The 24,648-nt window shown below is 27.6% G+C and overlaps 1 protein-coding gene across 1 annotated transcript in view; it reads right to left on the bottom strand.

Annotated features, from left to right (window-relative positions):
• tutl (immunoglobulin superfamily member turtle) overlaps nucleotides 1–24,648 on the bottom strand; it is a 569,464-nt gene that overhangs the window by 190,759 nt on the left and 354,057 nt on the right. The window contains 1 exon segment of the mRNA XM_075368048.1: nucleotides 4,486–4,822. Within this exon segment, the coding sequence (XP_075224163.1) occupies nucleotides 4,486–4,774 (289 nt within the window). The 5' untranslated portion in view covers nucleotides 4,775–4,822.

The following is a 24,648-nucleotide window of genomic DNA, read 5'->3' as shown; positions in this document are numbered from 1 at the left end:
AAAAAATGTGATGCAATGTGGTGTCCACCACAATGCAATTGTGTAACTGTTCACTTAATTAAAGAATTGGAGGATCGTATCTCACTTTCATATGAAATAAGTTTAAATGAAGTGCAGCAAAAATGTGTATATAATTTAATAGGCGTACAAGGAAGTTATGTGTTGTCTACATCAGATTTTTATCCTTAGAGTAACATACCTATCTATTCCAGATGTCATTAATATAAATTTTAATTATTATATACCGATCAGAATAAATTATATACTTATTTTTTCACGTTAGTAGTATAATAATAATAATAATAATACGATAACTACACGGGCGCTACCTATACATACTTTAATATCATAAAATTTTAAAATTATTTATCCATTTCAGTTTTTCTTAAAGGAAGCTTTTGCTTAATTATATATCCCAGATTTTATTTTTTTCAAATTAGGATCTTTTTTATTTTAATTTAAAAATATGTTTTTGTAATTTTTTCCTGAATCGTTTTGGTTATATAAGCAAGCATTCGACATATTTACGATATGGGGAAAACACATTAATTTAAACAATGTTTACCATAAAAATAAATACATAATTCTAATGAATTATATTATAAAATGGAATGGACGTTAAATAGTACATAAATCATAACTGTTGTCCTATAAAATATTATGTAAAGCTAAGTCTGAAGATAAAATCTCGGGAATGTAACGTCAGATTTTCATAAAATATACATAAAAATTTATTCTGTTCAATTCTGGATAATCACAAATGTTTTAAATCTGAACAAAATCGTATCCCCTTCCTTAACATGAAAAATATATGTTATATTAGATGATCTTAAGACTGTATCCTTAACGGTTGTTTACTTAACTGTTGCAGGTGACCTCTCACTCTCTCTCTTTCTGTTTAGCCTCCAGAATCACCGTAAGATATTACTTTAGAGGATGTATGAGGATGATATGTATGAATGAGGTGTAGTCTTGTACAGTCTCAATTCGACCATTCCTGATACGTGTGGATAATTGAAACCCAATCACCAAAGTACACCAGTATCCGCACTCTAGTATTCAAATCTGTATAAAAGTAACTGCCTTTACTAGGAATTGAATCTTATAACTCTCGACTTCGAAATCAACTGATTTGCGACGACGAGTTCACCACTAGGTTGTAGGTGATCTTTCTTTTCTTTTCTGTTTAGCCTCCGAAACCACCATAAGGTATTACTTCAAAGGATATGTATGAATGTAAATGAAGTGGTCTTGTACAGTCTCAGGTCGACCATTCCCGAGATGTATGGTTAATTGAAACTCAATCACCAAAGAACACAGGTATCCATGATCTAGTATTCAAATCAATATAAAAGCCTTTACTAGGATTTGATCCTTAGAACACTCGACTTCAAAATCATGTTGTAGGTGACCTGACATGAGAAAAAATCACTCTCAAAAATCTCTACAATTCCCAAGAATAAAGGGTATACCACGTCAGGTTTATTAAGGGCGTGAATAATAATGGGTTTCTGTTGCCCTCTTCACCAAACTGAATATACTGTTGCACATCAGCTTGCTCACCCCTTTAAACACAAGTGATATTCGGCCCAGTAAATTTTGACATCAGCATGTTCAACCTCTTCATAACAGCAACACTACATGGACCTCTATAAAACAAGAATATCAAAAATACTGGTCAAGATGATAAACTGAATTTCCTTTCAACATGATGGTCATCATCATGCAACATAAAATGTTTGACAGAATAAAATTAAAAAAAAATAAAATAATTCAAAGCAAGAATAAAATTCCAATAGTTAAAAATCGTTCTGAAAATTATTTTAATAATTTAATGTATCAGTTCTGGTAAGATATTGACACCTCACGTGGAAATTAGTACTTACTGAAAATAGGAAGATGACATTTAAAAGCTTCAAGAAATGCCTCATGAATTATATTTTTTTAAATATCATTCCGGTTGATCGATGTTAAGAAAAATACTTTTTTCACAAAAAAAAAGAATAAATAATAAAAATTCTAATGTTAAAAGAGAAAGAACTTAGAAAAAAGAGATTTATTAATGAATGATACAAAATATTCAGACAAAGAGAAAATAAACAGGAGTATGAATCTTTGAAACCAATGGTAACTAAAAGGAAATAAAATAAAGAATAAAGAGGAGGTAATAGATTTATAATGCAATGCAGAAAATATTAAAATCAAGGTTTCTGAAGAGGTAATCAAAAAATAAAGTTATATGATAATGTTATATTCTAAATAGTTTATGTGAATTAGCGAAGAAAGCATTAACAAAATCATAATAGATGAAACTGAGGGTCTTTGAAAAGATAGTATAGCATCTCGGAATTGGTATAATGTGGGTAAAACATTCAGTATAAGGGAAATTATGTACATGAAAAGCATTTCTTAAATTAGTTCATGTAATTATTTTATTAATTTATTTCATCACCATAATGCGTGTGAATAACTGGACAATAACACAACATTTACAGCTAACCGACTGATACCGTAGCAAGATTTCTAAATGGTTAATAAAAATCCAATACTAGCACAGAACTCTTTATAATTATCACCTAAGTTACCGACAACAAATTTTTAATTTAATTTTATTCCTCTGAGCTTAAGTGGAAGAATTTTAATGGATATTTTATGATTAGATACGCTTTCTTTTTTTCAATGAGATGTCAGTAGATAATCATTTAAATTGGACATTAATTAATTTAAAATTAACGCAAATGATAAAGTTGTAAATTTGAAAATTACGATTTTAATTTCCCCTTACAGTTTTTACTTTCTGCTCCCTTTTCGTTATTCAATTAACTAACCCCAGATGCTTCTAGATAATCCTACCAATCTTGAATACCATTTCATTAGAGTTCATTACTTTTTATGCTAATCCATTTTAAGGAAAAAATTTAGGGGATTATTTTTTAATAATTAAACATCTACGAAAAGTTGTTTTAATAAAACAAAGTTGTCAAATAAAGTCAATATGAATTTTTTTTAAAGTATTATACTTTCAGGTTGGACATCAAGTACAAGTAATTAATTATCTGATTCATTATTCTGCCTATTGTTTCTTGTTCAGATTAAAGAACATGAAGTATAATTTATAAATAATAAAATTTATTTCCAATAATATTTTTACAAATAAACTTTCATGTTCTAAGTCTCTGTAATACCTACAGCAATATCAATGTTCTAATCTAATGCTTATCCTATCAAGTCTAGTTCTATGTTACAAATTTTATTCACATAACTTAGTGTGTGGCGTAAAGCTTTGAATCAGCCAAATAGCAAAACATATTGAATTTAATTTTCTTTCAACACTGATTTGTCTTAGTTTAATCGATTGATCTTTAAGTTTAAAAGATTTATTTTAATTTTGGGAAAAAATTCTGGTATCTTTGAAATCAGCAACCTGTTTCTTCACTTCCTTAATGAAGTTACTTTCAGTGGTTATAAGTTTTATTTTTTTTGTTTAATGTATTATATATGTTAGGTTCTATGTAAACAAAGGCGTTTCTAAATAACTTTCTAAATACTGCCGGGATTTGTATATTTTCTGCTTTCATACTTCTTGTATTATCATATATGTATTATTTACTTTCAGATTTTTAAAACCACTGAAAAAAAGCCTTAATACTTAATATATATTTTTTTAAGGGTAAAATTATTTGTTTTTTGAATATTTCATGTGAGCTGTTAAACTTACTTTTACATTTTTTTATCTGATTACTCTTTTTTGTACTATTTCTAGGCTTATTAGGTGAATTTTATATTTGTAAGTGCTATCCTATCATGTTATTCCATATCATGAAGTTTTCCTGGGACTTTCATAACCTATTCTGAAATAATGTGAAAATAAAATGAATTAATGTAAAAATAACAAAAATTTCATATAAATGTATGTCCTAAAATGCTTTTTTTGGGAGTTATAGCTAGTGAATGATTTCTCTCGGATTTCAGTTACCCCAGTGAAATGAGGTCATACTGAAATTTTTAGTACCTTAATTAAGGGGCAGAATTAGTGATTTCTTATTACTTTTTACTTGAAAAATCAAATAAAGTAGGTCCCAGAGCCACATCGGCAATAATTTTTGAGAAATTTCTCAAAAACTGGTGAAACCAAAAAAATTGGCATATAAACTCCAATTTTAAATGTCTACCAAATATAGTGTTTGTTGTAGTCTATGAAGTATATTTCGTACACTCCTAGGTAATTATCATTATTGTTAAGTGTTTATGTTTATAAAAGTGCTTGGTAACCTTAATTTTTGAAAATTTTTGTTACTTTGGATGATATTTAATATTTTTTTTATCTCATTTTTAATGTTTTTCATTAGTCTCCCCACATATATAACATTTACAAGTAAAGGAGTATTCAGAGACTACCGATTAAAATTAAATTTAAATGATTGAAATATGAGGAAAAATTAACATATTAGATTCCTTATGAAAATATTTCCCAAAAATAATTACCTGGTAGAAGTAAAAGGTACACTAATGGGAAGCTCAACAGTATCCTCAATAGAAGATCTATGAGGAAATAACTACGTCGATGATTGCAAAGGCGGTGGCGGCCACCAAATGGAACAGCAGTTGTACAAGCAGAACTGTTAGTAGTGGTGATGGTAGTAGAGGCTGTTCTACATCTACTCGTTTCTTGTTGCTGATGAAGATGATGATAACGATGAAAATTCAGTGAAGATGTATTAGTGGTGGTGGAACCGGCCTCAAGAGCTGACCAGTCCTGCTCACACAAGCCCATCCCTCCGTTTCCATAGTCAATGCTACATCTCCAGCATCATCGTCACACCTATAAATAAAATAAAATAGTCATAAATGCCTTACATAGATAAATCAAAACTTGTGGATTTTGTATATTACAAAATATGATTTCTACTATGAAAGGATTTTACTAAAAAATATATATACAGCACAATAAACCTTCTATCCACATACAAGAAGATATATTTTTATGCAGTTTATCACGAAAAGTAAAATTGTAAAAAGGAAAAATCAATGTTATGGAAAAAAGAGATAAATAAATTATAGTTGAAATTATGTCTTTTGGCCCCAAAATATAAGCTGAAGATGTTTTCCAGCTTGATAAATATCAGAATGAAGAACTGAGTGGTTTTATTTTTCTGAAAACCCCTTTTGATGATTAGTTATTCAGAATTCCCATAAAATGCAGTAAAACTAAAATGTAAACCTGATTGTTTTTTAGTTAAATTCATTAAATTGAGTTTTTATTTAGTGAAGTATAGTTGTCTAGTTGAATTTCTCAGTTAAAACCATCCATCAAACAAAGAATTTAGTTTAGAAGTGAAATGAAAAAAAAAATAAACATTTATAAATAAATATTAAAAAACAACCACAAATTACATTTTTTTAAGTAACAAAAATTGAATAAAAGTGTGTCTATGGAAGAAGATTATAAAACACAAATGTGTATTTAATTAGTTTATTCTAACGTACACTTATTTCTTGATGAACCACAAAATACACAAATGTTTTTCTCGTGAAATGTTCTCTGACTAATTTTTGTTACATCACAATAAAAAAAAAAAATTTAATTAAATTAAAATTTTTATTTTTGTAAAATATTTACAACATTTTTGTAAAAATATTACAAATGACTATTATCAAGAAATAAAATAATTTGTTTGTATTTATTTATGAGGCAGAATAATATATGTTCTTATATTTTAATCATTAATTTTTAGTTATTAGATTTAAATATTATTTTCCTGTCACTAAGAGGGAAAACATTATGCTGGTCCTGTTATTTTAGTAACATAACATAATACAACAATGTGAGTGTATATTTTGTTGCTTGATTAAAAAAATTGTAATTTTTGCATGTTTTTAATATTTTTTATTTATTTATAAAGGTTTGTTTCATTTTTATGCTTCACTTCTAAACTAAAAATTTTATTTGATGGATAGTTTTAATTTAAAAATTTAACCAGACAACTAAACTTTGCTAAGCAAAATCTTCATTTAATGAATTCAGTGAAAAAGGTTATGTTTAAATTTAATTTATACATTTAATTTTTATAGGAATTCTGTGTAACTAATTGTAAAAAGTTTTTTATTCAGTTCTTCATTCTGATATATATATATATATATCAAGCTGGAAAATATCTTCAGCTTCTAGTTTGGGCATTTTTGTAGACCAAAGTAGACATAATTTCAACTATCATTTCTACAATAGCAGGTTACAAATATTTTCATGAATACATTTATAATTATAACTTTCTCATACAATGTTTTCAGTGAAAACAAGAAGTCCACAAAGAACAAAGGATTACTATAATGTAAACTATAACTGAATTAACACTAAACAGAATATTTATCAGTTAGAATTTAAATTATAAAATGAGAAAAATATTAAAACTTTTAATACATTTATTTTTTTATACGTGATTTGTATTCTGGTAATTTTAATAACAATGATATTGTAACAGTCCAACTGTCAAACTTCTAACACCGCTAACGCTCTAGAGAGGTGTCACTTTCAGTCAGCAGCAGAATAAAAATGCCTAAAGTTTAACATTTCCATGCAAAAATAATGAGATATAAATTTCAAAGTTACCGAAGTTCACAGATGTGATTGAAATGTTAATTCACATTCATATTTTGTTAAAAAAGGAAAAATGATATGACTATGTTTCTGCAGCAATTTTCTTGAACTTTAATAAACTTTTCAAAAGTTGTGACTTGAGGATATAGCAGTACTGTAATTATCTTCAAAACCTTTAATACAAAAATTTGTTGAAGCAAGATTGATTACAAAAGAATAATTTATCTTAAAAGTTAATTCTGTTTTGTTTTGTTGCAACCAATATTATTTTATAGTTGCTGTGTTTTTTTAAAAATAAATAATTAATTTACCGATAGAATAATTTGGAATAAAAACTAAAAATTAATCTTTTTATTAATTAATCTAATTCACATTAATGTCTATCAATATTACAAGATTAGTAGTTATAATTTTATTTTTAGTAATTTGTTTCCTATTACGAACTGCAAGGAAGTATTGTAATCGTGAAAAATTTCAGTTTTCAGATTTCAATGAAAATATTGATTTTGACCATCCCTGAATCCATTTTGACTAGTTTTGATGTGACATTACATACGTATGTATATAAGTGCGTATGTTCGTAAGTACGTGTGTATCTCACATAACTCAAAAACGATTAGCCATAGTATGTTGAAAATTTAGATTTAGGACTGCTGTAACATCTAGTTGTACACCTTCTCTTTTGCTTGCAATCGACTTGGCCAAAAATGTCCAAAAAGGCCCAAAATCCTAAAAAATTTAGATTTTGGACTTTTTTTTAAATGCAGTAATAAGCCCTTATTAAGAGCTTTTCAAAGATATATCATAAGTGGAACTTATTTTCATTGGTTCCAGTGTTATAGCCAAATGAAATTTTAATTAATGAAATATTTGTATCTTATACGGGGAAGGCAGATCGGTTCGAATCAGACTTTATCTTTTTTTTTTTAATTTAAATCATTGATTTATTAATTTATTAATCTCTGATTGTAAAAAAATTTAATACCAAAAATAAAATGAAAAAATATTAGAAGTTATTAATGAAATTAAATTTTACGTACTTTTCATTTTAAAAAATGTGTATGTGTGTATGACACTTTTTTAATAGGCAGTCAAGTAAGTTATGTGGTGTCTATAACACATTTTTATTCTAAAAGTTCATTCCCTAAAATTTATATTTTTTTATGTTTTAGGCAGGCATTTGTAGTTTCAAATTTATTCAAATAAATACCACTACATTTTCAAAATCATTAGCTGGCATAATTATCATCATTATAAACAAGAATTTAACTACACAAATATCTTTGAAACACAAACATAATCAATATATTTTTTATCTAATAAAACTTATCATCATTAATGGTAACTAGTTAAAAAAAAAAAAAAAAACAGCTTTAAAGAATAATGTTTGAGGTTTCAGAAATGTAAATATCCAAACGTTTTCACAATTTCTAAATTGTAGTTGCTCATTAATAGTATTTATTTTTAAAAGTTGGTTGACTAATTAAAAAATTGTTGAAAAAGGTCTTACATATAAATGAGTAACATAAATGAATTTCCAGTTGAAGTTTGAATTTAACTATAGATTCACAATAATGAACTTATCTATTTATGAAAATAGATTAGTTATTATAAAAAAATCTATTCACTAAAACATAAATACAGAAGAAATGATTCCTCCCTTCCATCAGTAATAAATAAATTTGAATTATAGTAAACCTTCATCTTAATTATTACTACGACAGGTAACAAAAAAAATTACACTTTATGTAATAGTGCAAAAGAAATGTTCAAAATCTGTCAGAAAAAATATAAGTACACAACTAGAAACATATTTATGAAACATTGTAAAAACAGTATCTGTATGTGTATTTACATGAAAGAAAAATAATTATGAATATGTAGAAACCAATGTTAACCCAAAATTGATGCATTATTCCTTCGGATAGTTCAAAATGAAAGCAAAAAGTTAGCTTAAATATAATTTAAATCACTTAAACTTTCCAATCAAATTGTTCATTATAATCCACTTGATGTTTCCTCATATACCATTCCCCTTATGACTAGGGAAGGATAAAAGTTTACCTCAAGTGAGACAGGTAACATGAATGTTTATTACTATGGCTCAAACAAAATTTAGAGAAGATAAATGTTTTATGTTCTCACGATAGAAAACTTTCACAAACAAATAATAAATATAAAATTCTAATAGGCTAGAGTCTACATAATACTCTTTGCATTTTCGGTAGAAAAGAACATTATTTGATTGTAGAAGATGAATTTTTAGAACAAAAGTGACTTATAATGATCCACAATCCTGAGTAAGAATTTGACAGTCGATATTCATTGAGCTGCACCTGTATTTAATGTGGGTTGTTAATCAAAAGATCTGATATTTATGTGCAGTGAATTATTATTAAATTATGCTAATAACATTAAATATTTTTGAAGATTCATGTAATGATAAGTCAAGTTTAAGAAATAAACACATGAGTTGATTGTTATGAATAGTTTTAATCATTAAAGGAGAGCAACAAGATGAGACTAGAATTCAGAATGGCCCTCTTTAACATCATGATTATGTTATCTCTCTTACACACATGCGCGCGTGCGCACATACACACAGTTCCAGAAAAAATTATTAAAATTCAATTGTTTTTAACAATAAGGGATTCTGTTATTAAATCAAGAGTATGTGTCTGCAACATTTCATGCTTTGAAATACTAGTTTTGTGTGATTTATGGAAGACCTACCAACAAATAATATTGTAGTGATATAATGTATAAAGAAAAAGGTAAAATAGGTGTATTTACAGGTAAGAGGAAGGATTTTTCTTCAATGTACAATTAATGTTTGAAATTAGTAAAAATTTATCCATAAGGTTCTACCACATCTGTTTACTGTCCAGAGACATTTTCTTTCTTTTCTTTTTCCTGTTTAGCTCCCGGTAATTACCATTCAGATAATACCTCAGAGGATGAATGAGGATGATATGTATGAGTGTAAATAAGGTGTAGTCTTGTACAGTCTCAGGTTGACCATTCCCAAGATGTGCGGTTAATTGAAACCCAATTACCAAAGAACACCGGTTTCCAGGATCTAGTATTCAAATCCATATAAAAGTCTTTACTAGGAAAAAAGCCTTTACTATAAAAAAGCCTTTACTAGGATTTTATCCTTAGAACTCTCAACTTCCAAATCAGCTGACTGTCTAGAGACCTAGCTGCAACAAACTTCCTTTTGTTTGGCTACTGCTTCAATAAGACATTATGTATAACAACAAACAATGAAGAAATGAAAACAAGTGTATTCAGTTATTGAGCGTGTATCCAAGGCTTACTTATTGCTGCTGGTGTAAAGCTACAAGAATACTGGAACAAATGTATGCTTGATCTACAGGAATAGGTTGGATATGTTAAAGTTTTTACATGTAACTGAATAAAACTTAAAAGAATATATTTATAAACTTGTATATACATAGATTAATGTCAGTAGTTATTCAATGACCATCGCATTTAAGATAATGGGAAATAAATACATTTTATTGTATATGTTTTCTACATTTATAACTATTTATTTTATAAAAGTAATGAAATACAAAATTAAAAATAGTTTGTGAATATTATTTATAAGCTGATAAAAAAATAACAAAAAAAAATTGTAAGTATTCTAATTATAAAGAAATAGAATAAAAACTTTAATGATACTGGTAGTTAGAAATGTTGATATTTGAGAGCCAGAGGAAGGGCCCAGAGCTCTTTACAAAATGTAAAAAAAGAAGGAAGGTAGATAAAATAATGGAATAGGAGGAAGTAAGATATTTCTTAATCAGAATAATGTCACAAAACAAAAGATCCTGCATCTTAGAAAACCTTTTTCTTTTTGATGAGAGAAATGCATCAAAATGGGATACAAAACTATTGTGCATTTTTACAAAATATAAATATGAATAATTTTTTTTGAAATGGAATGAACAGTAAATAATACTGAATACGTATTAAATAATAAGTATTACGTATCTTAAAGTTATATTTAAGCGATACTCGACAGAATTTAAAAAAAATATATGTTAGATTAAAATAAAATGTAAATTTATATATTAATGTTCAAGAAAATAACAGTTAAATTTGTTTTAAAAAATGTTTAAATTATGAGGATCAAAATCTTCTACAAAAGGTAAATCTTATAAAAAGTAAATCTTTAGTAAAAAAAAAGAAAATAAATAATCTTTCAAACAGTTTCTAAAGAGGAATGATTACTATTATGGTATAGTTAAAAAGTTAAAACTAAAACATGAAAGACCTAACAAACTACAATTGGTTATTGGTGGTGATAAATACTGCCTAAGAATTTACTTTACTTTAATGACTGAATTACAATATTTAATAACATAGTTCAAATTCTAATGTTTTTTAATTATTGTCATACAAAAAAGTCTGTTCTGAAGAAGCAAACTAAATAATGAAATAATGAAACTGATTTTATTTTTAAAAAGATATTAATCCCATCTAGTGAATAAGTGCAATCTGTCTTAACCTACAATTTGACAACATTGTATGATTCTATGCTATATGTGGCAGGAAAGCCAACACAATAATATGTAGGTAACCATTGATACATTAGCACTATGGAACAGATAGAAATTATGATTTTTTTGTTTTAAACTCAGTTGAATCATGTGGATGAAAGTACATGTTTATATAGTGCACAGATAAAAAGTGATAAGAAAATTGTTGATGATGACAGAAGACTTGGATGTACTACTTTTGTTTGTAAGAAGAAACTAATTGGAAAATTAAGAGAAGAGATTCAAGAAGATCATAGCATGGTAATGAGAATGATTGAAGATGATTTTGTGTTAAGAGAAAGGCGACTTGCCAAATCTTATTTTAACAAGCTCACTTCATGTTTTGAGCAACATTTATTCCTTGCCAAAAGATCTAAGATATTACTATGTTAGGAATCTATGGCAACAGACTGTTTACAGAAATGAACAATTTTTGGATTTCATTGTCTTAAGGTGGAAGATAAATATGATTTTTTCCACTATGATCCAATAAATAAAAATGAAATGTTTATTTGTTTCATGTTATGTCAAAGAATTTATCATGTCTGAAAATTTAGGGAAATATTTTTTTCTTTTTCACAAGTATGCATTGGATCACTGGGCAAAAGTTATTCAGAAATTTTGTTAGTGAGTAAGTGCATGTGTGTACTCAGTCATACATGCTATTTTTCAAATCTATCCTCTCTGCAATTATTTGTTGTTTAAATAATTAAGGTTACTGTTGAAAGGGTATTTTTTTGACATTGTTAAAAAAAACATTCTCATCAGACATTGTCTTCTTGAATCTGAAGACAGTATCAAATTAAATTTTGAAGATGTCATTCCAATCAATGTTACATCAATTTAATCAATATATCATTACTGAAGGGATGTATTTTGGGAAAAATGCAGCCAATTTTCAACTGTTTTAAAAAAGGATTTAATGCCATGTCACTTTCCTCATTATGTAATTGTCAAACTGTATACAAATATGTATTGGCTAGCACTGCTTATTATCTTAAGATCCCAATGCGGATAGAAAAAGTAATTTTTTCTTAATTACTTTATAATACAGAATGACATAATTTTATTATAATCCAAAGAAGCCAAGAATTTAATGATGATCTGCTATTTTCATATTTTATAACTTTTCATAAATTTTATAAATTATTTTAATTAATTATTAATTTTAATTAATTTTATTAATTATTTTAATTTTATAAATTATTTCATAAATTTTATAGTAACCTCATCAATTTGATTTGATTTTTTTTTCTTACTATCTGAGGGGGTATTAAGTATTAAAGTACATCTGCCATAATCTTAACTTGTTTCTGATTATTCAATTTTTATTATCAAACCTTAAAAAATGAAAAAAGGTGTGAGTGTTAATCAGATATCAACTGAGTCATTACTTATATCCAAATTTAACTCATCGTTCTAACCTACATTGATGCTAAAATATTCAAATACATTTTGAAATTTAAGATAATATTGTCCCTAAATTTTCCTTACTTTATCATAATTAAGGTTTCAGCTTTTAAAGGAATCTGTTATTATATTGAAAAATATAGTGTTGCACAATTCAAAATTATGTAACATAAAAATTACTTATTATTTTAATCTGAATTTTATATTTTCCAGAAGTAATGACATTAAAAAACTGGAAACCATGATGACAGATTATTAAAAATTACATGACTCACATTCAAATTACTTAAGAGATTATTCTTTTGGATGATTTTTTACTGTTAATTATACAGCTTTTTTCATTATGGCTATTAACATTACTGGATTTACCAGTGAATATAACTGAAAAAGGAGCTGAAAAATTACCTCTGAAACATTTTTCGCAAGAACAATTTTTATGTACTCATAATTTAAAAATGAGTCATTGTAAATGTAATAACTGAAATAATTTTATTGTAATGTTTTGTCATGCTGTTCATTGAAAAAATTTGATGTACATATACATTTCCCATGCAGCCATTGTCGTATTGAGTAAATTTGAAGTTTTTCTTAATTTTAAGTTGGAAATCTTTGTTATCCCCTACTTATCACTGGTGAAATCAACCTTCGTCTTCCGGCATGCCAAAAGGGATGTTTTTAAAACCTAATCAACAGATTTTATCAAAGACTTCAGAACAGATTGCCTGCACAATGAAAGAAATTCTATAGTAATTATAAATATCAAAGACTTATAATAATAAATAAATGCTCAAATAAGAAGTGGATGGAGGAAATACTGATGAAAGTTTTTTTTTTTTTTTTTTTGTGGGCAAAAAACGTCTGGGCGTTATCATCGCCTGGAATTTGATTAATAAAAGGGTAAAATAACTCCAAAAGTGTTGAATATTTTGTATAAGTACAGGGTTTTTTCCCCATAAGAATTTTTTCATATGATCACATTGATAACCTATACGCGCATTAATTCCACTTCAACTTAAGTAAAATTTTATTAAAAATAAAATTTAATTCTTAAGGACAAAAATTTTAATTAATTTTAAAAATTACAACTTTTGTTGACCACTATTTTGTCTTTTCTAGGCTTAATTAAAAAAAAAAAGATGAATACAATTTTAACAAAATTAGTAAATTTATTATTAGTTAAAATAAATGTGCTTTGTTGGAAGAATAATATTTTTGCACATGTTTTTAAAGTAAGAACTTTTCAAAATTTTTGAAAAATAATAACTTTTTATATTTAAAAATAGATTTTTTTTTTAAAAGTCTATAATTTTGATAAAATGCACTTTTAATATATTTTAGAATATTTTAATTTTATAAACTTACTTTAGCTCATGGAGGCAATTTTTACAAAAATTTTAAACAAAAGAAAACACTATTTAGTATTATATGACTCATATTTTCAGCATCATTTCAGAAGTATTAATAAAACAGTCTTACTGAAATATTATTTTTTTATGATGGCTAGAACACAAAGCACCTAAGGTACAGTTAGAATTGTTCCTTCTTGATTCTGTTCAGATATAAAAGTAACTGGATTTTTTCTGTTATATCAGTTGGTTACTGAAAAGAATCTACCAATATTGAACCTTTTATTAATTATTTTTTTAGTAATGAATTTTAGAAAATTAATAAAAAATCTGCTCAGCATTACTTCATTTGTTCAAACTGTTATTAATACAAAGCCTATACCATGTGTTTCATATACCTTCAGTATAAGTTGTAGTTGCAGAGACATCATACCTCCAAGAGAGCACATTAAATATAAAAGTGAAGATTCAGCAGCTATTTTAAATGCTACATTAAATAATGCTTCAAAATTAATAAAAAAATCTAGTCATTGATTCATAAGAGTCATAATAAAAGATCTTTAGAACAAAAAAATTAAATAAGGCTCTTCTTTGGATTCATTTACATAATCTCTCAAATAAAGAGTCAGATTATTAAAGACAATCAGCCTACTAGGCTAAATTTATTAAGTATATTTTTTTTAAGTATATTATTTTCCAAAGAAAACAATCCTCAGTTTCTACCATACATAATATAAAATTGGATATAATTATCAATTTGAAATTGATTTAAGTAAGAATAAATATATATATATATATATATATATATACACACACACACACACACACACACACATATATATATATATATATATATATATATATATATATATAAACTGGTTCATTACTTTCAAATGGTTAATGTAATAAAGAGACAAATAAAGAGTAAACTGGAAACCACTAATTCCTAGTTGTTCCCATACACTGATACAGTATCAAATTTATTTTATAAAAAAAAATCGATTAAAATCAAAAATCAGAATACAATAAAATGTAATTTCAAAATGAAAAAGATTTTCCCAAAATATTTTCATTTACGCATAAAATCTTATAGCACGAATGTTTCCAATCTTTGGCATTCAAGAACGTGAAATATTTTGAGTACAGTAAATAAAAATAATTTACATTTTATTCTGCGCACGCGCGTATGTATGTGAGTTTTGTATGTGAATGTTTATATACATAAATTCGTGATATATTATCTGTTCTATTTTTCTGTTTGCTGTCGGATTAGCTCATTATTCCACTATAATTTACATTCCCATGACTAATAAAACTCGTGTCAAAAAATTTAAAAAATGATCGGAAGTCATGCAAATTTTATAAGATTTTTTTTGCAAAGCGTAAAATATTGCCGCTTTTAGGTACTATTAATGTCATTCAAACAGCTCTGATTTATGGCTTTAGAAACTTTTTTTTATTTTATATACTGCAACACACAGCTATTGCTTTCTGTTACATTATATAATTTTTTTTCTTCTTGTATGTGTGTGCACGCGCATTGGTTCGTTTACTAGCTGTTTAAAATCAATTTTTCAGTAATGTATAAATATTCGAGTTCATAAATTCAACTAAATATTTTTATGAGGGAATTTTAAAAATATAAAAATTTATTACTATTAATATCGTCTTAATTAAAGGTTAATAAGGAATTACTGCATTACCTAAAAAATTAAGTAACACAAACCTGAAAATTTTCGTAATGAGATTATGCAAAAACAAATGTTATGGATAAATCCAATAAAGAGTAAGATCACAAATTTCTCTCTCGAGTGGTGCGAATATTTTAACAACGATATTTAACCTTGCAGTCAGTGAACGGATCGTCAGATTTGAAAAATATTATTTCTAAAAAAATAAACTAAATATTTTTTATACGTTTCATGTACAGAATTTATTTTAAAATTATGGCTGAAATGTTTTTCTCAGTGCGACAGGTCTGAGATATATGGGATAGTTAAAACTGTTACTTTAACATTTTACGGGTTTCTGATGACTAGTTAAGCGATTACCAGGTACAAAGCATAAAATCTTGTGGTATTATTTTAAAAATTTAGATTTTCCAAATATGTCTATAGAACTTTTCAACGGTTAAAGTTGACGTTTACATTTTACTCAATCGAAAAGATGCGCAAGATTATCTTTACTTTAAAGACGTTTTAAGGCGATTAAAAAAAAATAGATTGTTAGAATAATCATGAAAGCTGACTGTATATCATTCTTAACAACCCGGGTGGCTAGGGGTCCTCCTGGGTGCTTACTTCGCCAAGATAGGCGTTTTGGCATTGAACCACGGTTAGCTGAGATATTCGTTGTTAGGATGAGAATTGATGTGTGGAGAACTCTTTGATAAAGTTGCGGGGTGAGAGAGTGTAGGCATTGACCTTGCTCCAGAAGGCGGATTAGGGCAGAGAGAGACAGATAAGGAATGTTTTATTAGAAGATTATTAAATTTGTGACTTTTAAATTATACAAGAGGACTTTGAGAAAATCGAATTGTAGGGCAAAACTGTAGTTGTTACGATCAACACTTGTTATTTTGGTATGAGAATAGTATTTTTTTTTTTTTTTTTTTGGTATTAAAGAATCAATCAAGTAATGACCTGAGTGCATAGTCTAATTGAAGTTGGAAGAGTTTTTGTGTGAAACCTTCGGTGTTAAAAGAAGGCGTTGGGATCACGCTTCCCCGAGTCTGTTAATTTAATAGTTAAGGGCTTTAAATTATGGTAGGTGGTCGTGATGGAAGAAGCCGTACGAAGGCGATAGTAAGTTGTGTAAATACGCTGATGGAAATGTCTGTTGAGACATTTACATTGGTGGCATTCGGACAGAGGTCAAACTGATGACTGATGTGTTTTCTTTCAGGTTTAGAGGGTCCAAAAGACGACCTCCGGTAAAACCATCACGGCTAACAATGAAGAGGGTGATTTAGCGTCCGGAATCATTACAAGGCGGGTGTCTTCCCTTACGGGGGTCAGGATGTATGTATTTCTGGGAAGATCCTTTTTCCTCAGTCATATTTCTTTGTTGCTAATCTATTTAACTACTGCTTCACAAGTTCTTTCATTATTGAATCATTTGTCTTCAAGAAATCCTTTAACCTTTTAAACAGTTGAAACTTGTTCGGAGCTAAGTATGTAAGACTGTATGATTGACTAAAAACGATCCATTAACGCTTTTCTCAGGCATACATTTGACACAGCAGCAGATTCTAGATGTGGCGTAATGTATTTCGCTGACCATTTCAAAACATTTGTATCTTGTATTTGAAAAATGAAAATAAAATAATAATTTGGAAGAAAAAAATTAAAACAAAAATAAAATTAAAATAAAATGTATCTTGTATTACAAAAAAACCTTTAAGAATAAATTTAATTTTACACTACATAATTACATTTTCCTAAAAACTTCGTTAACTTCGTTAACTGCATTAACACCGTACAATTTTCCTTCAAATTTCAGTTGTTATCACGTTTTGAAAGTTCAAAAAACTTATTACTATGCAAATTACTGAAGTGATTGTAGCGTTAACTTGACTTACTTTAAAGCTTATTCATTTTTAAACACATTTTATATATATATATATTCATACGCGCGCGCGTACACACACATACACATACTATGTACATATCGGTAATTATATTGACTGCTAGTGAAAAGAAAGTGACCACTTTCTTTTGGTTAAAGTTGCCTAAGATTATTTATAATAAAATAATTTTTTAAGTCGTTTCGAAATGCCGTTACGGTTAGACAGTACACTGAACCGTCAACTCCGTTTTATGTTTATCTTTGGATGAATAACACCGGATGGTAAAGATGTTTTTACAACGAACAGAAGCAAAATGGGTTGCTAGGCAACGCATTAACTTCCAGCCCAATATCACAACAAGCCAATCCATTAACATCTGCTCCCCTCTTTTGATTTTAAACTCATTCTTTGAAGTATGTTTCACTTTGTATAAGTAAATTATCGTATGTGCAAAAGGCGTGAATATTTGAAAATTAATTTGAAATAAAATTCATCGATACAGATTTAGGTGTTGTTCTTAAACGAGGTAAAAGATAAACGCGGGGCTTTATATCTTAAACACGAACACAGCATTATAAAATTACTACGGCTTTACGTGTCGTTTTTCTTACAGCCATAACAATAAACCTTTCATTAATGTCAGTAGCATTAAATGTTTGTGTACTTTATGTACCCTGAATCTCGCTAGTAAATTAATGCTAGAATAGCTTCATTCTGCCAGATTGATTCTTTATAAGTGTGTATAATTTATGGAAAATGTTAGGTTTTTATAACTTGTATTTTATTCCTTTGTTACTAATTTTTGTTGAGGATATTTAAAAATCTTATAAAAAAATATATAACGTACGTGAAATAATGTTAGCTGAGAGATTTATAAACTTATGTATGTAAATTATGAGCCATAAACAAAACAGTATGACCTGGTACGAGATACCAATCCTAAAAGTAAAATAACTATTCTCAAAGAAACAAGATACCGTACCAGGCTTACTAAGAAGTAAGAGAAGTGAAGTAATTCATTGAACTAAACATACTGTTGCATGCTCTCAATGAAGGCTTATTAATGCAGTTAAGAAAAAGTCCAAAATTCAGTTTTTTTGGATTTTGAGTTTTTTGGACATTTTTGGTTCAGTCGATTGCAATCAAAAGGAGAGGTACACAACTAGATATTACATCAGTACTAAATCCAAAATTTCAACATTCTACGGTTGATCACTTTTGAGTTATGCGAGATAAATATGTACGTATAGACGTTACGCCGAAGCTAGTCAAAATGGATTCAGGGATGGTCAAAGTGAATATTTCCGTTGAAATCTGAAAACCGAAATTATTTGCACTCGCAAAATTCCTTTAATTCGTACAAGGAAGTAAAAAACTTCCGAACTTGAGCGGTTTAGTTTAGATAGCAAACATCATACTCAATGCCTTGATTTGCATATAAACTCCCAGATCGGTTTCAGTCAGGAATATAGTATCTTTTAAGTATAAAAAGTTGAAACGACACGTTGGGGAAGCATGAAAAACTCAATTTTTTTTATTTCCAGCGGTAATATTTTACAATAATCTGAATGTCGTGAATTATTTCTTAGCGACTCTAAAGTAAAGTAATATAATCAAATAACCGATAATATATTATTCGCATGAAGAAGCAAGTAATGAGACGTAGAAGCGTATTAGCGTATAATGAAAAGCATATTTTAATTTCTTTATGTTATTAGTAAGTTTTATTAATAAATCATAAGATTAAATAACTTTCTCTCGGTAACAATTTTAACATTAACTAATGTAAAATTATACGAGCATATTTAACCTTATATAATAAACTACGTCTCAGTAGAATATCAGAATATAGTACAATATCATACGACAGAAAGGCAGTTAAATGTAAGTACCTATTCTACTCAGTACGGTAATAACAGCGGCATTTAAACAGTAGGAGAACGCGAGCTATCTTTGTAAATATTGATACGGCTACAAATGTGTGCATTTGCATATTAGCACTACAGTGTTTTTCCTCCTTCCATTTTCCTATTTTACCTGACATCATCCGAACTACCCCACCAAAGTAACCGCATCATACGTGTGTACAGTAAAATGATACTGTACATTCGATCGCTAGAACACCGCCACTATTAGTGTTATTATCTGCATACGTTACTCCTTCCCCCGTCACTTCACTTTTGTATTAAATGTTTAATTTCTCTGCTTTCTGTACACTTTAACATCACACAGTATCCCCAAATGTTTTCTCTTTCTCAGTTTATCCTATTCTAAATATTTTTATCTCTCTCTTCCGATAATACTGTTAATTAAAATTACCATCTAACAGTACTCAGTATTTACCTTTGTTATTCAAAATGGAATATTTACTAAACCGCTGATACATCTAAAATATCCAGAAGTCTTCACATTTAAAGTGATTCAGAGTTAAAATAAAAAAATAAAGAATAATTTCTAGCAATTCAATAAGTTTAAAAACGATTACTATAATTTATACAGATTTAATAAATATAAAATTAAATTATATTTAAGCTCGATAAAATTAATCGAATATTTTAATATGTTCCTACTAATACAAACTCTTTTTACTTCCTTGTACCAAGTAAAAGAAATATTGTGATCGCGAAAATTTTCGGTTTCCAGATTCCAACGGAAATATCCATTTTGACCATCCCTGAAACCATTTTGACTAGTTTCGGCGTGACATCTGTACGTACGTATGTATTTTGCATAACTCAAAAAGGATTAGAATGTTGAAATTTTGGATTTAGAACTGCTGTAACATCTAGTTGTGCGCCTCCCTTTTTGATTGCAACCAACTGTCCAAAAAAGTCCAAAATCCAAAACAATTTGGATTTTGGACTTTTTCTTAACTGTAGTAATAAGCCCTCATTGAGAGCTTTTTAACGATATCATAAGTGGTACTTATTTTCATCAGTTTCAGAGTTATAGCCAAATGAAATTTTAATTGATGAAATATTTGGATCTTGTAAGTGGAAGGCACATAGTTTCGAATCAGACTTCATCTCTTTTTTTTTTAATTTTAATATATTGATTTATTAACAATTAATTATTAACATCTGATTGTAAAAAAACATTTTTACGATAATAATAATAATAATTAAGTAATAACAATAAAAAATAATTAGGCAAAAATATCAGGAGTTATTAATGAAATAAAATTTTATGTACTTTTAATTTTAAAAAATGTGTATGTGTAATTTAATAGGCGCACAAGGAAGTTGTTATGTGGTGTCCACATCAGATTTTTCTTAGTACGTTTTTATAATAATATGTGTTATTATTTATAAGTTTATTTTATCTAGTAATTTTTAATTTTATTCTTAAATTTATGATACATATATAACAAACAATACTCGCAAGAAAAAAACCGTTTGTGAGAAATGCAGAGATGGAAAACGTCCATCTTCATAAAAATAAGACAACGAAAGCAGAGAAATGATATAAAATACTTCTACCGATCGTGAGCTAATATGCAAAAATAGTATTATTTTTTCTATTTTAAATTTTAAACTAATTTTCTTAAACACTGAGGATTCTGAAACGAAAGAAAAAGAATTAGTAAGAATTATTATACAAAATCTAAGTAACAAGTTGGTACTCCTGAATTCAAAATAGCTAACATAACTATCACCTATTTATTCAGGTCCTTGAATATATAATTTAAAATTCACTTGAATAGATATGATATTATGCAATACGATTACACAAATATAATAAAAAAACTAAAAATATAGATACAATAAACCATTTCTAATAACACACATTGTAAGTTAATACTCAGACTCAAGTAAATACTTGAGTCGAGAGCAAAACTAATGATAAACAGACACAGTAATCAACAAAAAATCTTATCAAAATCACAATTTACATCTAAAATAGTTTTACTTAAATACCACTCAGTGTAGAAAGTGAATAATCTACAGAATACCAAAATATACTATAAATCAAATACCAAGACAATATAATTTATCATATACAACACATACCGTATAATAGATGTTCTGCAGATTTAGACATTCCAAGATCTACAAATCGAGACCATATGCGGAAGGACTTGAAAGTTAAATGTTTTCGTCTAGCCACTATTAATGAGTTGAATGAAAATGACCTTGAGCAACGTGTTTATGCATGTCAGTTACTGCTTGAACGCTTTCCGAGAGTAAACGATAAAAATCGTCGTCGAGTGTGCGATTTATCGAAGCTCTCGTAAACGAAATGTTTTTTTCTGGGCAAAAGACAATCCTATATTTTATTTAGGAAATCGAACACCATCCGCCTCATGTCATGATTTGGGCTGAGATGACGACTGAAAATATCCTCGGTTCTTATTTTTTTCGATGGCGCAATTAATACACTTATCTGAGAATGATCGACGAGTGGTTGCTTCCAGAACGGCAAAAGGCATCGCTGACATCATTACGTTTAAGTAAGACGGTGCTCCAGCGCATTTTGCTTTGAATGTCCGCAGACGCGGACATTCTGAATTAAAGATTAAATTAAATAAAGACGCTGAAATAATTAAAGATTCAGCCAACAGCTGGGAAAAGTAATGCTAAAAGTTAATTTTCTTAATTCGTTTTTTTGGAAGGACAACATATTATCACTACTGATAATACCAGTAGAGATATATAAATGAAAATAAAGTGAAGCTTGTGATATTGGAAAAATGTTATTGGAAGGAACTTGGAGCTTCTTCTTCATCCTCTCCTTTACAAAAATGATTGTCCGTAAACTGCAAGAAATGGTGATATGCTTTAAACTTTAAACCGTTAAACAATTAAACCGGGAGTATTCCACTTTTACCTTTTAGTAAACTTTACCTCTTACCTTTTTAGTAAAAATCTCGTTTCAATGAATTTATTTTAATTTTATCTTATCAAGGACCAATACGTAAAGTCAGGTTCAAGAATAACAAAGAAGTAAAAGCAAATGTAGGCTTAGCTTCAAGATAAAGAATTCTTTGATATTAGTAAAAAAAAGACCTAACAGAGTGATGGTGAAAATTCATAACTCACGATGTCGATCTCTGAAAAAAACGACTTAGCATTCCAGAGTTATAGCGGTACAATGGCAACGCAGCGGTCCTATTGTTACTGTAGCCGGGGAGATCGGCATTGTTCAGCAACTAGACCGGTTTCGAACACGTGCCCAATTCACAAAAGTTTCACACTTTCACTAGCTACAGCTCCAAAACGGTTAGTAGTACAAGAAAATTGTTTAAATAAAAGTTGTCTGTTTTTTTGAGATTAAAAACTTTTCCAAATGCAATGTAGACGAAAAACAATTTTTTCCGGTGAAAAACCCGAAAAAACACATTTTTTTACAACTTCAGCGCCACCTAGTATTTCAATTTCAAATTATACGGCATAACTTCAAAGACATTAATTGTAGAGGAGAATGTCCTCTACATTTTTTATTGTAAAAACTTTTCTCTAAAATGCATAGATTCAGAGAAAAATGCATTTCAAAAACTTTTTGAGTTTTCAAAAATCTGGGAGGGGAATGTTACAAATCTGGAGTTAAGATTCCCTCATCACCCCTAACATATGGAAAAAACGTCAATCGGTAGGAAAGGATTTTCAAATAAAAAATACAAATTGACTGTACTAAATTATGCAAGTTGATTAAATTTATTAAACAAACGATATTAAATTAACAGTCGTCTGTTAATCGTCGTTTGTTTATTTAATGATTGCCGCTGATAGTAAAAAGAGGTTTATTGAAAATAATTTGATTTCATTGAAGATTTTTTAATTACGCTCTTTTTTTTAGATAATAACTCATAAAATTTGTGTCTACCTTTTTAATATCAATTAACTAGTATTAAATAGTTATTCATTAAATTTTGTATTTATACATTTATATCATATTATTATTTAATAAAATATTAAATTTTAAAAAAGTGACTTGATTTCTAAATTATTAAAACAAAAAAATCGACAGTTAAATGAAAAAATAAATTAAAATTTTATCTTTAAACATAATTATTAATGACTGTATACGTAACATGAAGTGAGTAAGAAAAATAAATTAGGTCACAGCTAGAAAAAACAAAATCAAGATTTATTTTGACAGAACAATAAAACGAAAATATTTATATATTAGTAATTCAAAAGAAACATGGCCGGTGAGCTTTATTTATATTGATTTCTACTTATTCTATTTACTTATATATACATAGGAATAAATTTTACGTGACTTGAACAAATTGGATTAGTCTATTATAATATTGGTTCTCAAAGCTAAAAAAATATATCAATAAACAACAATAATAAACTGTTCTAGAATTTTTTTGTTTAAATATATGCTTTGACCTACTCAACAGATTCTAGAAAATTTTAAATATCGTTCAATTTATACGCGTTATTAAAGTTCTTTTTGTATGGTTTTGATTTGGTAATGGTAACTATAAAAGAAAAAATTAAAAATTATTTATGCAAGTTTTTTATTAATGTTATTTTAACGCACTGCAGATGTTGTAGAATGTTTAATAAAAAAAGAAAAAACATATCAAATCGCAATATTTAATAATTTATTTTTTTATTTTCTCTGCTTCATTTCAACAAAGTTGATGAAGAAATTTAGAGTCGATATCATAAATTAAATTGAAATTTAGAGTCGATATCATAAATTAAATTGAAATTTAGAGTCGATATCATAAATTAAATTAATAGTATATAAAATTTAAGAAGAATTCTTTAAACTTTTCAGTTTTAATTACACACAATCAAACAAATGTATTCAAAGAACTTAAAATGGATGCAAAATATTTATGAAAGTATATATCTTTTTTTTATGAATACAAATAAAGAAAGAAATAGGATAAAGGTAAATTTAAAGCGAAAAATATTAACAGTGCATAAGATCCGAGTAACTTATAGTTTATTGTTACTAGTTTGATTATTTTTGTGCTAATGAGTAAGAAGTTCCGTAACAAGCTTTGTTTAATAAGAAAAACAAAAAAACTCAAAATTTTGTTTTATTTATCAATAATTTTTCTGTAAATGTGTATATTTTTAAAAAAATTTTATTAATAAATGAAGTAATTGCGGAAAAAAGTTCATTAAATAAACAAAAAAATCTAAAAATCTATATAGCAGGATGACAAAACGTTTCCACATCTTTAAGTTTGTTTTTGTTATAATTATACACACAAGT

Source organism: Lycorma delicatula, chromosome 6 (assembly GCF_047948215.1).
Source record: "Lycorma delicatula isolate Av1 chromosome 6, ASM4794821v1, whole genome shotgun sequence".
In the NCBI taxonomy this organism is placed as follows: Eukaryota; Metazoa; Arthropoda; class Insecta; order Hemiptera; family Fulgoridae; genus Lycorma; species Lycorma delicatula.
The sequence above is the reverse complement of the archived record's forward strand: the minus strand, read 5'-3'. Positions and strand labels throughout refer to the sequence as shown.